The sequence below is a fragment of the Dendrobates tinctorius genome, unplaced genomic scaffold, assembly GCF_039654945.1.
Source record: "Dendrobates tinctorius isolate UK_male_01 unplaced genomic scaffold, ASM3965494v1 ptg000035l, whole genome shotgun sequence".
Taxonomy (NCBI): domain Eukaryota; kingdom Metazoa; phylum Chordata; class Amphibia; order Anura; family Dendrobatidae; genus Dendrobates; species Dendrobates tinctorius.
In genome coordinates this window covers 72,462,081-72,476,645 of record NW_027361703.1, presented here as the reverse complement: position 1 = coordinate 72,476,645, position 14,565 = coordinate 72,462,081, and the positions used below count along the sequence as shown (strand labels likewise).

The 14,565-nt window shown below is 42.9% G+C and overlaps 1 protein-coding gene across 2 annotated transcripts in view; it reads right to left on the bottom strand.

Annotated features, from left to right (window-relative positions):
- The window catches only part of CCDC146 (coiled-coil domain containing 146), a 235,049-nt gene that overhangs the window by 14,953 nt on the left and 205,531 nt on the right, over window positions 1-14,565 (bottom strand). For both annotated transcript variants that reach the window (XM_073573647.1, XM_073573648.1), the window contains 2 exons: window positions 6,113-6,337; window positions 1,992-2,220 (listed from right to left, as the gene is read on the bottom strand). In XM_073573647.1, coding sequence (XP_073429748.1) covers window positions 1,992-2,220; window positions 6,113-6,337 — 454 coding nt within the window. The remainder of the gene's footprint in view (window positions 1-1,991; window positions 2,221-6,112; window positions 6,338-14,565) is intronic.

The window sequence follows — 14,565 nt, the reverse complement described above, 5'->3', positions numbered from 1 at the left end:
GTTCTTCCTCTTGAACCATGGCAGGAAGTGCTGTTTTAGAAACTTCACATAGATTATGTAGTTCATCTTTACCCCTTCAGGGATCCTAAAGGGTCTGACAATCTCTCTCCCCATGATTCCAGCCCAAAACATTACTCCACCTCCTCCTTGTTGGCGCCTTAGCCGTGTTTTCATGGGGTGTCCATCAACCAGCCATCCTCCACTCCATCCATCTGGACCATCGCATGGCACTCATCGGTGAATAAAACAGTTTGGAAGTCAGTCTTCATGTATCGTTTGGCCCACTGGAGCTGTTTCTGCTTGTGTGCAGTGGATAGAGGTGGTCGACAGGATGGCTTACGCACAGCTGCAAACCTCTGAAGGACCCTGCATCTTGTTGTTCGGGGGACGTTGGAGGCACCAGCAGCTTCAAAAACTTGTCTGCTGCTATGACAAGGCATTTTTGCAGCTGCTCTTTTAACCTGACGCAATTGCCTGTTGGAAAGAGTCCTCAATTTTTCCTTATCAGCACGCACATGTGTGTGCTGGCAATCAGCTACATACTTCTTGATTGTGCGATGATCACGATGAAGTGTCTTGGCAATGTTGATTGTAGTCATGCCTTGACCTAAATACTCCACAATTTGTTGCTTCTCAGCAGCTGACACATCCTTTGTCTTTCCCATTTTGGCAAAAAATGTAGGCTGCTTAATAATGTGGAACAGCCTTCTTAAGTAGTCTTGCCTTTATTTGGATACACCTGCCAAACTAATTTGCACAGGTATCTGCAATTGCTTTCAGTGATATAAAGAGCCCTGACACACATCACCATCAATGAGTTTAAATGACAAACAAAAAAATTCTAACCTTATCACTCCTTAACTCTTTTTGCATAATAATTTGGAACACAGTTTAGGCTGAGAAGCTCCATGGTTAATGGTCCCTACCCAGCATAATAAGATCAGCTCCCAGCTGTCTGCTTCACCGTAGCTGGGTATTAAAAATAGGGGGGACCCTATGTAAATTTTTTATTTTTTTGCTAAATACACGTGTAGTAAACTACACATGCATGGCACAGACATCTTTATTTATTCTCTATCTTTGCAAATACTGTATAACATCTAAACCTCTGTCATTTCTATTCTGCATTCCATTCCTGTACATGTCACATGGACGGAACACAGATAAATCATTTTGTCATCTGTGTGCACGTGTGTGGGACGTATTGACATCTGCGCTGCTAGAAAAAAACAGACATGTCCACGAGTAGGTCACACGGACACACGGCCCATTTAACATACGGACATGTACACAGCCCCATATATTATAATGGGTGTGCGTGTGTAAGTGTCTCCAGTACGTGTGAAAACTGACCACACGTACTGGAGCCACTGAGGTGTAAAGGGGACCTTACCCAGTGAGCAACACCCCTTTGGTAAACACCATAAAATGAGTACTAGAGACCGTATGGTAGATTTGAAATAAAAAAATAAATAAAAGGAACAGTAGGAATAAATTAGGAGCAAAAAAACAACCACTTTTTCCTTGGAGAAGTGTCCTAATGCCGGGGGTCACACTTGCAACTGCAATGCGAGAAACTCGCATCAATACCCGGCACTGGGACCGGAGTGTGCGACTCCATGTATTTCTATGCAGCTGAGCACTCCGGTCCCGAGTGCCAGAGGCAGTGCCGGGTATTGATGCGCGAGTTTCTCGCATTGCAGTTGCAAGTGTGACCCCCGGCCTAAGTGTTATCAATGGAATGTCAAAATGTTCATGTGCAGTGAAAATAAGAAAGAAGATTTGATGTGGAACTTGAATGTCCCCAAATTCAGTCTGAGAGTTCATTTACATTTAATATTTTGATTTTGTGCAGAAACTGTTATTCTAGTTTGAAAATTTCTTATTAAATGCTTTTCTAGAATCTGTACTAGCTTTTGGCAGGAAAGAAACTGTATGGCTCCAACATATTATATAAAGGTGATGGCAAGTTGACTGCTGATACATCTCACCTGGATTTGAAGCGTTACAAGATCTGACTCGAGGGTCTTCTTATTTGGCAACTCTTTCTTAATTTGTTCAATTTTCCTATTTTCTTCTGTGACCTTCATCTTCAGAAAGCGAATCTTCTCATCCAAGGCCATCGTCTCCACATCACCATTTCTCAGCAGCATTTCCTGAGTATTTATCTTCTCATAAAAGATGCAGACTTCTTCCTCCCGCTCAATCAACTCTACTCCTCTGTTAATATTAAGGAAAAAAACATAAAAGTCAAACAACCTTCAAAATGAATCTTATAAAAACTGTATATTCATTCTGAATACTGAGGGGTCCTGCAAAAGTCAGCTTATTGTGGAAACCATAGCAATGAATATATATTGCAGCATTATATGGTGTTTATTGATCCAAATGGCTCATCTGTGTCATGCATAGACAATCTAGTAGAGGAGATATTGTAAATTCACATACAGTGCCTTGAAAAAGTATTCATACCGCATGAACTTTTCCACATTTTTCATCTTACATCCAGAAATGGAAATTTATTTTGTGATATGCCGACACTGAGTAGCAAGTACAGTATCTGTGAAGTGCAAAAAAAATAATACATGAGTTTCTAATTACCGTATATAAAAATATACATCTGACTATTGTGATGTGTATTTGTATTCAGCTTCTCTAAGTAAATAATTTGTAGGAGCACCTTTCACTGCAATTACTTGCGGCATGTCTTTTGGGGTATGTCTCTACCAGGTTTGCACATCTAGAGGCTGAAATTTTAGCCCATTTTTCTTGGCAAACTATATCACTATATCTTGCTTAGCTAGATTGGATGGAGAGTATGTGAATGAACAGCAATTTTCATGTTTTGCCAGAGATTCTCCATGGGATCTAAGTCTGGACTTTGACTCTGCCGTTTGAAGAAGCACTCCACCCATCAACATTTTTATCCTCGTAATATATGGCAGTCATCATATTATATAGCCCTGTGTAATTACAATTGCTCATTTTTCTACAAGTTAATTCTTCTCTTTTCTTTTAGGTCTATGACATCACGTGATTAAAAACTGACTAAGCTCTATGTAGTAACATGAAGTCTCTTTTCACTGCATGAGTTATTAAAAGAACTACAATTCTACATCGCAGCTGGGTCAGGAGTTGAAGGGGGGTGGAGCTGGGTTTTCAAGAACTTTAAAGTGATGTAAAATTTAAAATAGCTGTGTTACCCAAATGGCGTGTGGAAGAAGGTGGTCTGGTCAGAATGGAGCAATATTGAACTTTTTGGGCTAAATGCAAAACGCTATGTGTGTGGGAAACTAACACTGTATATCATCCTAAAAACACCATCCCCACCGTCAAAAAATGGTGGTGGCAGCATCCTGCTGTGGGGATACCTTTCTTTAGCAGGGACAGGGAGGTTGATGGAGCTACAGTGGGGCAAAAAAGTATTTAGTCAGTCAGCAATAGTGCAAGTTCCACCACTTAAAAAGATGAGAGGCGTCTGTAATTTACATCATAGGTAGACCTCAACTATGGGAGACAAACTGAGAAAAAAAAATCCAGAAAATCACATTGTCTGTTTTTTTCATTTTATTTGCATATTATGGTGGAAAATAAGTATTTGGTCAGAAACAAAATTTCATCTCAATACTTTGTGTTATATCCTTTGTTGGCAATGACAGAGGTCAAACGTTTTCTGTAAGTCTTCACAAGGTTGCCACACACTGTTGTTGGTATGTTGGCCCATTCCTCCATGCAGATCTCCTCTAGAGCAGTGATGTTTTTGGCTTTTCGCTTGGCAACACGGACTTTCAACTCCCTCCAAAGGTTTTCTATAGGGTTGAGATCTGGAGACTGGCTAGGCCACTCCAGGACCTTGAAATGCTTCTTACGAAGCCACTCCTTCGTTGCCCTGGCGGTGTGCTTTGGATCATTGTCATGTTGAAAGACCCAGCCACGTTTCATATTCAATGCCCTTGCTGATGGAAGGAGGTTTGCACTCAAAATCTCACGATACATGGCCCCATTCATTCTTTCATGTACCCGGATCAGTCGTCCTGGCCCCTTTGCAGAGAAACAGCCCCAAAGCATGATGTTTCCACCACCATGCTTTACAGTAGGTATGGTGTTTGATGGATGCAACTCAGTATTTTTTTTCCTCCAAACACGACAAGTTGTGTTTCTACCAAACAGTTCCAGTTTGGTTTCATGAGACCATAGGACATTCTCCCAAAACTCCTCTGGATCATCCAAATGCTCTCTAGCAAACTTCAGACGGGCCCGGACATGTACAGGCTTAAGCAGTGGGACACGTCTGGCACTGCAGGATCTGAGTCCATGGTGGCGTAGTGTGTTACTTATGGTAGGCCTTGTTACATTGGTCCCAGCTCTCTGCAGTTCATTCACTAGGTTCCCCCGCGTGGTTCTGGGATTTTTGCTCACCGTTCTTGTGATCATTATGACCCCACGGGGTGGGATTTTGCGTGGAGCACCAGATCGAGGGAGATTATCAGTGGTCTTGTATGTCTTCCATTTTCTAATTATTGCTCCCACAGTTGATTTCTTCACTCCAGCTGGTTGGCTATTGCAGATTCAGTCTTCCCAGCCTGGTGCAGGGCTACAATTTTGTTTCTGGTGTCCTTTGACAGCTCTTTGGTCTTCACCATAGTGGAGTTTGGAGTCAGACTGTTTGAGGGTGTGCACAGGTGTCTTTTTATACTGATAACAAGTTTAAACAGGTGCCATTACTACAGGTAATGAGTGGAGGAAAGAGGAGACTCTTAAAGAAGAAGTTACAGGTCTGTGAGAGCCAGAAATCTTGATTGCTTGTTTCTGACCAAATACTTATTTTCCACCATAATATGCAAATAAAATGAAAAAAAAACAGACAATGTGATTTTCTGGATTTTTTTTTCTCAGTTTGTCTCCCATAGTTGAGGTCTACCTATGATGTAAATTACAGACGCCTCTCATCTTTTTAAGTGGTGGAACTTGCACTATTGCTGACTGACTAAATACTTTTTTGCCCCACTGTATATACAAGGCAATGCTGGAGGAAAACATGTTAGAGGCTGCAAAAGACTTGAGACTGGGGTGTAGGTTCACCTTCCAACAGGTCAACTACCTTAAACATACTGCCAAAGCTATAATGGGATGGTTTAGATCAAAGCATATTCATGTGCTTAAATGGCCTAATCAAAGTCCAGACCTAAATACCATTGAGTATCTGTTGCAAGACTTGAAAATGGTTGTTTCCATGCCCTCTCCATCTAATCTCACTTAGCTAGAGTTTATACTAAACAAATACTTTCTACTTAATGATGGTATATCCTAATAAAATATATTTAAATTTGCGGGTGAAACGTGAAAAATGCAGGAAAGTTCACGGGTATCAATACTTTTTCAAGGCACTATATTCAAAAGTTGCTTATGGAAGAAAATTGTAATATGGCAAAATTCGTGCTATTCTAATGGAATAAACTCACAAAGCAAAAGGTGTTCTTATGTACTAAAAGCAGTCCAATGCGCTTTTTCTATATTTTTTTTTTTTTACTGTATGCAAAATGTATACTGTGTTATTTTGCTGGAGGACATTGTGCTAAATTTATCAAAATGGTGTGCAATTGTTTTTTTTATTTATTAGCTCAGTTGTTTTTTGTGCAATATTTAGATAATGAAAACTATGTAAACCGAAAAAATAATGACGACTTAAAAAATCTAGCATAAATATGAGGCAAAAGCCATAATGAATTCGACGCAAGAAATAAAAATACAAAAAAAAGTAAAATTTTACTAAAAAAAAAAAAAGCCACAAAAAGAATGGAGAAATGGGTCTAAATCTACAATTTGCCCTTAGATTTTAGGTTATTAGATGAGGGGTGACATTTTCTTTAACACTTGACCTCATCAGAAATTTGTTTAAAGATAGACTTTTTCTCAGTCCAAAATGGCTGACACCGGCAAACATCGGAATTATGGTCAGTGATAATAAAGTTTAAGAAATCGTTGCTGGAGGGCATATACTTCATATCCATATCATACAGTATGTCATTTTGGCAAAGCAGATAATTTTTCAGCTCTTACATAAAATGCTTGGTGTAGAACTAAACTGCTCAAATGTGACTTCTATCCTCACCTCTCATTCCTGTTCTGGACAGCAGATTCATATTTTTTGCGAAGTCCCACCATTTGTTCCTCTGCCTGGTTAATCATATTGGTGAGTCTCCCGATCTCCATTTTCTGCTGTTCCCTTTTTTCTTTCACCTCTTGAAGATGCAGGCTAACCCTACTGACATCCTTCTGCAGACTATCCCGTACCATATGGTTGTTGCTCTGCTTTAGCATGGCCTTCTGAAGAAGCCTATTACAGAAAATGTAAATCTATGGTAGTCATTTTGTTTTAGTAATTATTTTAGTAACTCTTTAACCACAAGGTTTATGAGGACACCATATGTACAATGTCATGTAAAAGTTTTGGCACCCCTGGTCAAAACTACTGTTATTGTGAACAGTTAAGCAAGTTGAAGATTAATTGATCTATAAAAGGCCTAAAGTTAAAGATGACACATTTCCTTTGTATTTTAGAGAAAAAAAGTTTTGTTTGCTTTTTTTTTTTTTTTCATTTTAAAATTTACAAAAAAGGAAAATGGGCCAATGCAAAAGTTTGGGCAGCGTTGGAGATTAGTGTGCTCAGATAACTTTGACCAAAGTTTTAGGCCTTAATTAGCCTGTTAGGGTTATGGCTTGTTCACTGTCATTGTTAGGAAAGGCCAGGTGATGCAAATTTCCCAGGTTTATAAAAATCCAGACTCTTCCAACCTTGTGCCGAAAAACAGCAGACATGGGTTCTTCTAAGCAGCTGCCTAGCATTCTGAAAATGATGGAAGTCCACAAAGCAGGAGAAGGCTATAAGAAGATAGCAAAGTGGCTTCAAGTTGCCTTATTTTTAGATGAAATGTAATTAAGAAATGTCAGTTAACAGGAACAGTGGAAGTCAAGATAAGGTGAGGATGACCAAGCAAAATGTCAGTGAAAGCTGCTGGTAGGATTGATAGAAAGGCAAAGCAGAACTCCTGCTTGACTGCAAAAGACCTTCAGAAAGATTTAGCAAACTATGGAGTTGTGGTACATTGTTCTACTGTTCAGAGACACCTGCACAAATATGGTCTTCATGGAAGAGTCATCATAAGAAAACATCTACTGCATCCTCACAAAAAAATAAGCGTCAAAACTATGCAAAAAAACATCTAAACAAGCCTGATGCATTTTAGAAATAAGTCCTATGGACAGATAAGGTTAAAATAAAACTCTTTAGCCACAGTAATGAAAGGCATTGTGGGGAAAAAAAGAGCACAGAATTTCATGAAGAGAACATCTAGTCAACCATTAAGCAAGGGGGTGGATCAATCACGCTTTGGGGTTGTGTTGCAGCCAATGGCACGGGGAACTTTTCATGGGTAGAGGGAAGAATGGATTCAATGACATTTCAACAAATTCTTGATGCAAAACATAACATCATCTATAAAAAAGCTCAAGTTGAAAGGATGACTTCTACAAATGGATAATGATCCTAAACACAAGTTAAAATCCACAATAGACTACCTCAAAAAGCACAAGGAGGTGAAGGTTTTACAATGGTTCTCACAATGTCCAGATCGAAAAATAATTGAAAATCTGTGACTAGACCTCAAAATAGGAATTCATGCAAGAGAACCGAGGAATCTCACAGAACTGGAAGAATTTTCCAAGGAACAATGGATGAAAATCTCTCAAACAAGAACTGAAAGACGCTTGGATGCTACAAAAAGCGTTTACAAGCTGGGATGCTTTCAAAAGGGGGTGGTACTAACCATGCAGGGTGCCCATGCAACAACCCATCTACCTTTTTGTAATTTTTAAAATGTGAAAGCTAGCTACCGAATATACTTGAGTATAAGCCGACACGAGTATAAGCCGAGGCCCCTAATTGTGCCACAAAAACTGGGAAAACGTATTGACTCGAGTATAAGCCTAGGGTGGAAAATGCAGCAGCTACTGGTAAATTTCAAAACTAAAAAGATACCAGTAAAAGTAAAATTAACTGAGACATCAGTAGGTTAAATGTTTTTGAATATCCATATTGAAACAGGAGCCCTATATAATGCTCCATACAGTTCATGATGGCCCCATAAGATGCTCCATACAAAATACGCCCCATGTAATGCTCCATAAAGTTCATTATGGGCCCCATAAGATGCTCCACAAAGGTTGCTGATGGTCCCCATAAGATGCTCCATTCAAAATATGCCCCATATAATGCTGCACAAAGGTTAATGATGGCCCCATAAGATGCTACATACAAAATACACCCCATATAATGCTGCACAAAGGTTAATAATGGCCCCATAAGATGCTCCATAGAATAATATGCCCCATAAGCTGCTCCATAAAGGTTATGGCCCCATAAGATGCTCCATAAAGGTTATGGCCCATTAAGATGCTCCATAGAATATGCCCCATAAGCTGCTCCATAAAGGTTATGGCCCCATAAGATGCTCCATAGAATAATATGCCCCATAAGCTGCTCCATAAAGGTTATGGCCCCATAAGATGCTCCATAAAGGTTATGGCCCATTAAGATGCTCCATAGAATATGCCCCATAAGCTGCTCCATAAAGGTTATGGCCCCATAAGATGCTCCATAAAGGTTATGGCCCATTAAGATGCTCCACAGAATATGCCCCATATGCTACTCCATAAAGGTTAAGGCCCTATAAGATGTTCCATAAAGGTTATGGCCCCATAAGATGCTCCATAAAGGTTATGGCCCCATAGGATGGTCTATAGAATAGGCTTCATATGCTGCTGCTGCTGAGAATAAAAAAATGACAGTCACCTCTCTTCACTGGGGGCCAGGTGCCAGTGTCGCCACTGCTATATTCACCTGTCCCCGTTCCACCGCCACACACCGCTCTGTCTTCAGGGTCCTCTGTCAGTGACTGTACAGGCAGAGGGTGCGCACTAACTACGTCATTGCGCCCTCTGACCTGAACATCACAGCCAGAGGACGCGGAGGACAGAGAGGCGCGCAGCAGTGGAATGGGGACAGGTGAATATAGCATGGCTCCCCCTGTCCTCCCCGTCATACTCACCCCCTCCTGGCGCATCTCTGCAGCCCCTGCTTCTCCCATGGACTCGGCACCGCAGCTCTTCCAGTGTTCAGTGGTCACATGGTAGCTCTCATTAAAGTCATGAATATGCGCATATTCATGACTAATGAGCGGTACCTCCTGACCACTGAACAGACACACAGGAAGAGCTGCGGCGCCGAGACCATGGGAGAAGCAGGGGCTGCAGAGACCATGCTAGGAGGGGGTGAGTATGATCTGACACCCGCGCTCCCCCTCCTCCGCTGACACCCTGGTATATGACTCGAGTATAAGCCGAGAGGAGCTCTTTCAGTCTTAAAAATGGACTGAAAATCTTGGCTTATACTTGAGTATATACTATATAATTTTTATTATATACTACTCACGTGTGCCAACCTGATGAATTCTACACTACTCACGTATGCCAACCTGATGCTCTCTACACTACTCATGTATGCCAACCAGATGCACTCTACACTACTCACATATACCACTCTATTATAAAATTCACATACCAGGAAACACTAGATCAAATCCAATATAGGTTCACTTGTGGGGGGGTTTCCACAGTCCATGCACATCAGGGACTCTCCAAATGTGATATGACACCTACAGACCATTCCATTAAAGTCTAAATTTCAAAACATCACTTTATTTCCGAGCCCTGCCATGCATCCAAACAATAGTTTTCCCACCACATATGGGGTATCATCATACTCAGGAGAAATTACACAGCAAACTTTGGGGTCCATTTTCTCCTGTTACCCTTGTAAAACTAAAAAAATGTGGGTCTAAAGTAAAATTTTTGTGACAAAAATCTTAAATGTTCATTTTTTCCTTCCACATTGTCCCAGTTCTTGTGAAGCACCTGAAGGGTTAATAGACTTACTTAGGGTATGTGCACACGTTGCGGATTTGTGTGCGGATTTTTCAGCGTGGAATCTGTAGGTCAAAATACCCACGTTTTTACTACGGATTAATAGCGGATTTTGTGTGGATTTTGCCTGCGTTTTTACACCTGTGGATTCCTATAATAAAATGGGTGTAAAAAACGCTGCGGAATCAGCACAAAGAATTGACATGCTGCGGAAAAGAAACCGCTGCATTTCCACTCAGATTGTTCCGCAGCATGTGGACAGCGTTTTTTTTTCCATAGGATAACATTATACTGTACATCACTAGCGGATCCGCAGCGGCAAATCCGCTGCCGATCTGCACACGAATCCGCAATGTGTGCACATACCCTTAATGTGGTTTTGAGTACCTTGAGGACTGCAGTTTTTAGAATGGTGTCACTTTTGGGTATTTTATGTCATATAGGACCCTCAGAGTCACTTTGAAAGTGACGTGGTCCCTAAAAAAAAATGGTTTGGTTAATTTTGTTGGAAAAATTAGAAATCTCTGGTCACCTTTTAACCCTTATAACTTCCTGACAAAAAAAAAAAATTGTTTAAAAAATTGTGCTGATGTAAAGTAGACAAGTAGGAAATGTTTTATTAACCATTTTGCATGACATAACTCTTTGGTTTAAGGTCATAAAAATTGAAAGTTTGAAAATTTCAAAATTTTTGCCAAATCTCCATTTTTTTTCCCAAATAAACACAAATACTATCACACGTTTTACCATTATCATGAAGTACTATATGTCATGAAAAAACAAACTCAGAATCAGTGGGATCCGATGAAGCATTCCAGATTTATTACCACATAAAATGATAGCTTGGAGGGTGAAAGGGTTAAGGTCTGAAACCTTGGTCAAAGTTATCCGAGCACGGGGGGGCGTGGCTATGTAGCGACGGAGTGAGGACGCGCCTGGCTAGAGCTCCTGCCATCCTGACAATATTCAGCCAGCGGACCCTTACCGCTGCAGCACATTTGCGGGTCCTCGGGCCCCTCTGGATTCTGTGGTGCTCCTGGACACCGCGGGAGAGCGGGGTGGGACTCCTGGGAGCCTGCGACTGTGAAGACCGGGGCAGCCGGCGGCGGCCATCTTGGAGGCGCGCGCTCTGCCTGTGAGAGACGCGGCGCCGGGCTCCCTTGCTGCAGCGCTGACAGACGGTGAGCGGATACCCTGAATTATTGTGAGGGTCAAGCGGTGTGTGCCCTGAAAGATTGGGCCCCGCGTCCCCTCTCTGCTATATCACCTGGACTGCCGGCGCCATTACTGGGGGGCTTGGATCCCTCTGACTTCTGTCCTGTGGGGTGCTGAGGGTTTCTCCCCGGGCTATAAGGGCCCTTGTCTTCTTTCTCGGAGCTGGAGATTACCTCCCTGTGTGACTCTTCGGGTCTGTGCTGCTCCTGGGACCCTGCAGCCACCACTTGATAATTTTACTCCGTCTATAACCTTGATTCTGGGGACCCCGGGGTGCACTGTCTCTGACATCCGGTTGTGCCCTATTGCTATTAAAATGAGTCGTTCCAAGGTGTCCGGGGCAGCTGAAAGGCTGAAGGAATATGCCAGAATAGACCATGCTGAAGGTTCAAGATCTCTTAAAAATAATCCTTCACAGGCTCAGCGTAAGAACCACCCCTCTGAGGGTGGGAAGGACAGTGAGCAGGAGGAATTAACCCTTAAGCAGGCGTCTGAACAACTCATGCAGGCCATCTCCTTAACCAGGACGTCTCTGTCTGGGAAGATAGAGGATGTGCACACTGAGGTAAGACGGCTCCGACAAGACATGCAAGCCATGAAGGGCCGCATTACGGAGGTGAAGATGCGGGTATCCCAGGTGGAGGACACCATCACACCCATGGAAGGTAAACTAACGAAAGTGGCAGGCTCTATGAACGCTTGGAGGCAAAAAGATGACCTGGAGAATCGAATGCGTCGGAATAATATCCGAATTATTGGTCTACCGGAGCGCTCGGAAGGACAACACCAGGAGCAATTCCTAGAAGATTGGCTTAAAACCACTTTGGGAGACGAATTCTCCCCAATCTTTGCTCGGTGGAAAGGGCTCACCAGGTCCCCACTAGGCCTCTTCCTCCTGGAGCCCTACCTAGACCTTTTCTGGTGCGTCTCCTCAACTGCAGGGATAGAGACGTGGCTTTGCGTCTGGAGCGGCAAAAGAGTCCTATCAAATTCAACAATGCCACGATCTCGATTTTCCCAGACTTCTCTATGGAACTCCAGAAACAACGGGTGCAGTTTACAGAGGTCAAAAGACATCTACGGGAGAGGAATGTTATGTACTTGATGATTTACCCGGCCCGGCTCCGGATGGTCCACGAGGGTTCTATATTTTGTACAGATCCAGCGGAGGCAGCGGAGTGCCTACGGTCTCACAAAGGGTCTGCTGCAAAGGAATCCTAACGTATCTATGGCTAGTTGGTATTTTTTTCTATAAATCGGCTGATGGGAGCTATACTCGAAAGCGTCCAAGTTACCAACAATACCAGACAATGGGTTCAGTGATGGCATCCCCTAGTTTGCTTAATGATGGGAGTACAGGACTCTGCTCCCGTGTTGTTTGTTATTTATTTACTTTGTTTTTTTTCCGTAGTGGTTTTTTGTATTTTTTAGGTAGTAACCGCAGCCGACAACAGCTTCAGTCTCTAGGTGATGTCTCTAAATTTTGTCCGGGAATATTATGCACCATATTCAGCAGAGTAAAACATGGGGTCTGAGTTGATATGCATGACATGGAATGTGAGGGGTATAAAAACTCCTCGAAAAAAGATCAAGGTTTTCTCACAGGTCAGGTATTATCACCCTCACATTGTGGCCTTGGTGGAGACACACCTGACTACACCTGACCTGGATACAGCGCGGTGCGTACAGAAGCCTTGGGTACAATGGTCTGCCCATACATTCCACACCAGCTACTCGAGAGGGGTCTCACTGTTGGTACATAAAGATGTCAGATGGGAAGCTAGGGAGGCTTGGAGGGACCCTGAGGGTCGTTTTATTTTTGTCCACGTCATCCTGAGTTAAGGGAATATACCTGCCACTCGTCCAGTAAACGCTCTCTATCACGCATAGACTACATATTTGGTTCTAGCGGTCTAGCAATGTCGGTGACTGATATAGAACATGGAAGTAGGGGGATTTCAGACCATAGTCCGGTCATCCTTAAACTCAAATATGGGCAAGTAAACAATGGGATAGCTTGGAAGTTGAATCCTTTCTGGTTAAAATTGATGGGTTCTCTTGATAGAATGATTGATCAGTTGCATTGCTTCATTGCGTCCCACCCAGAACCTCAGGATATTAATTTATTTTGGGATGCCCTTAAGGCATACCTGAGGGGCTGTTTGTCCTCCACGATCTCGTATATTAAGCGGATAACCTCAGAAAAAGATGATGAGGTGGAGCAATGACTGAAAGATTCAGAGGCTACATATATATCCAACCAAACCAGTGGGAACAGGATTGAGTGGTTGGCTGCCCAGAGGTTATATACTCAACATGTGGACACTAAATCTAAGCGTAAACTATTCTTTACCCGTCAATCCTATTTCGAATTGGGGAATCAGACGGGCAAATTTTTGGCCTATCTGGTGCGCCAATATAACACCTCCAACACAATATTGCAGATTTGTAGGGCAGATGGTATATTGGTGTCTTCGACTGAGGAGATTCTTGGCTGTTTTCAGGATTACTACAGGTCACTATATGAATCTAAAAGTGACTGACACTTTGGGGTGTTTAGACTATTTGTCAGATGTGTTATTCCCCACATTAGATCCTGAGCAGTGGGCCCTTATGGACGCTGTGTTCATCGCAGAGGAGATAGAAAATGCTATTACAGACATGGCTTCTGGGAAGGCCCCTGGACCTAATGGGTTTCCTATTGAATTATATATGAAGTACCGGGATATATTGACGCCACTTTTGGGGAAGGTATTTCGGGGAATTTGGGAGGGGAATTCTATGCCTGAGTCCTTTTATGAGGCTAACATCATAGTGCTTCGGAAGGAGGGGAAGGACCCTTTGGAATGCTAGGAGCGGCTCTGTTCAGACACAGAGTCACTTGGCAGAAATATATGCAAAGGCGCTGGCCCTGTTAACGTCACAGGAGCCGGCGTGTGGCGTCGCAGCCGCGAACACCAATAGCTGCTGGTAATGCAGCACAGCGGCAACTAAAACCGCAAGCGTCGGCGCCGAGAACCGGGCACCGACGGACGCTAGTGTAGGCGTGGATCGCACTGTGGCGTGTAGCTTGCTACAACCTGGAGCTGACTAACCCAACACACAGTCACCAATCGTATTATCCAAGGGAAGGGGTTTCATAATAAGTCAGTCACCAGTCCATGCATCCATCACCATACACACACAGCATAATATGCTACACTAGCGCATGGCCAAGCCGCCATGCAGGCCTTTTATAGCCATGCGCTTCCGGGACCTTCCAGTACCCTGGAAAGGACCAATCAGATCCGACGCAGGACCTGAGCATGTGACCCCTGCTCTCCAGTGAGAGGTCACCTTGCGGGCATGCCCAGTAGCACGGCATGAGGA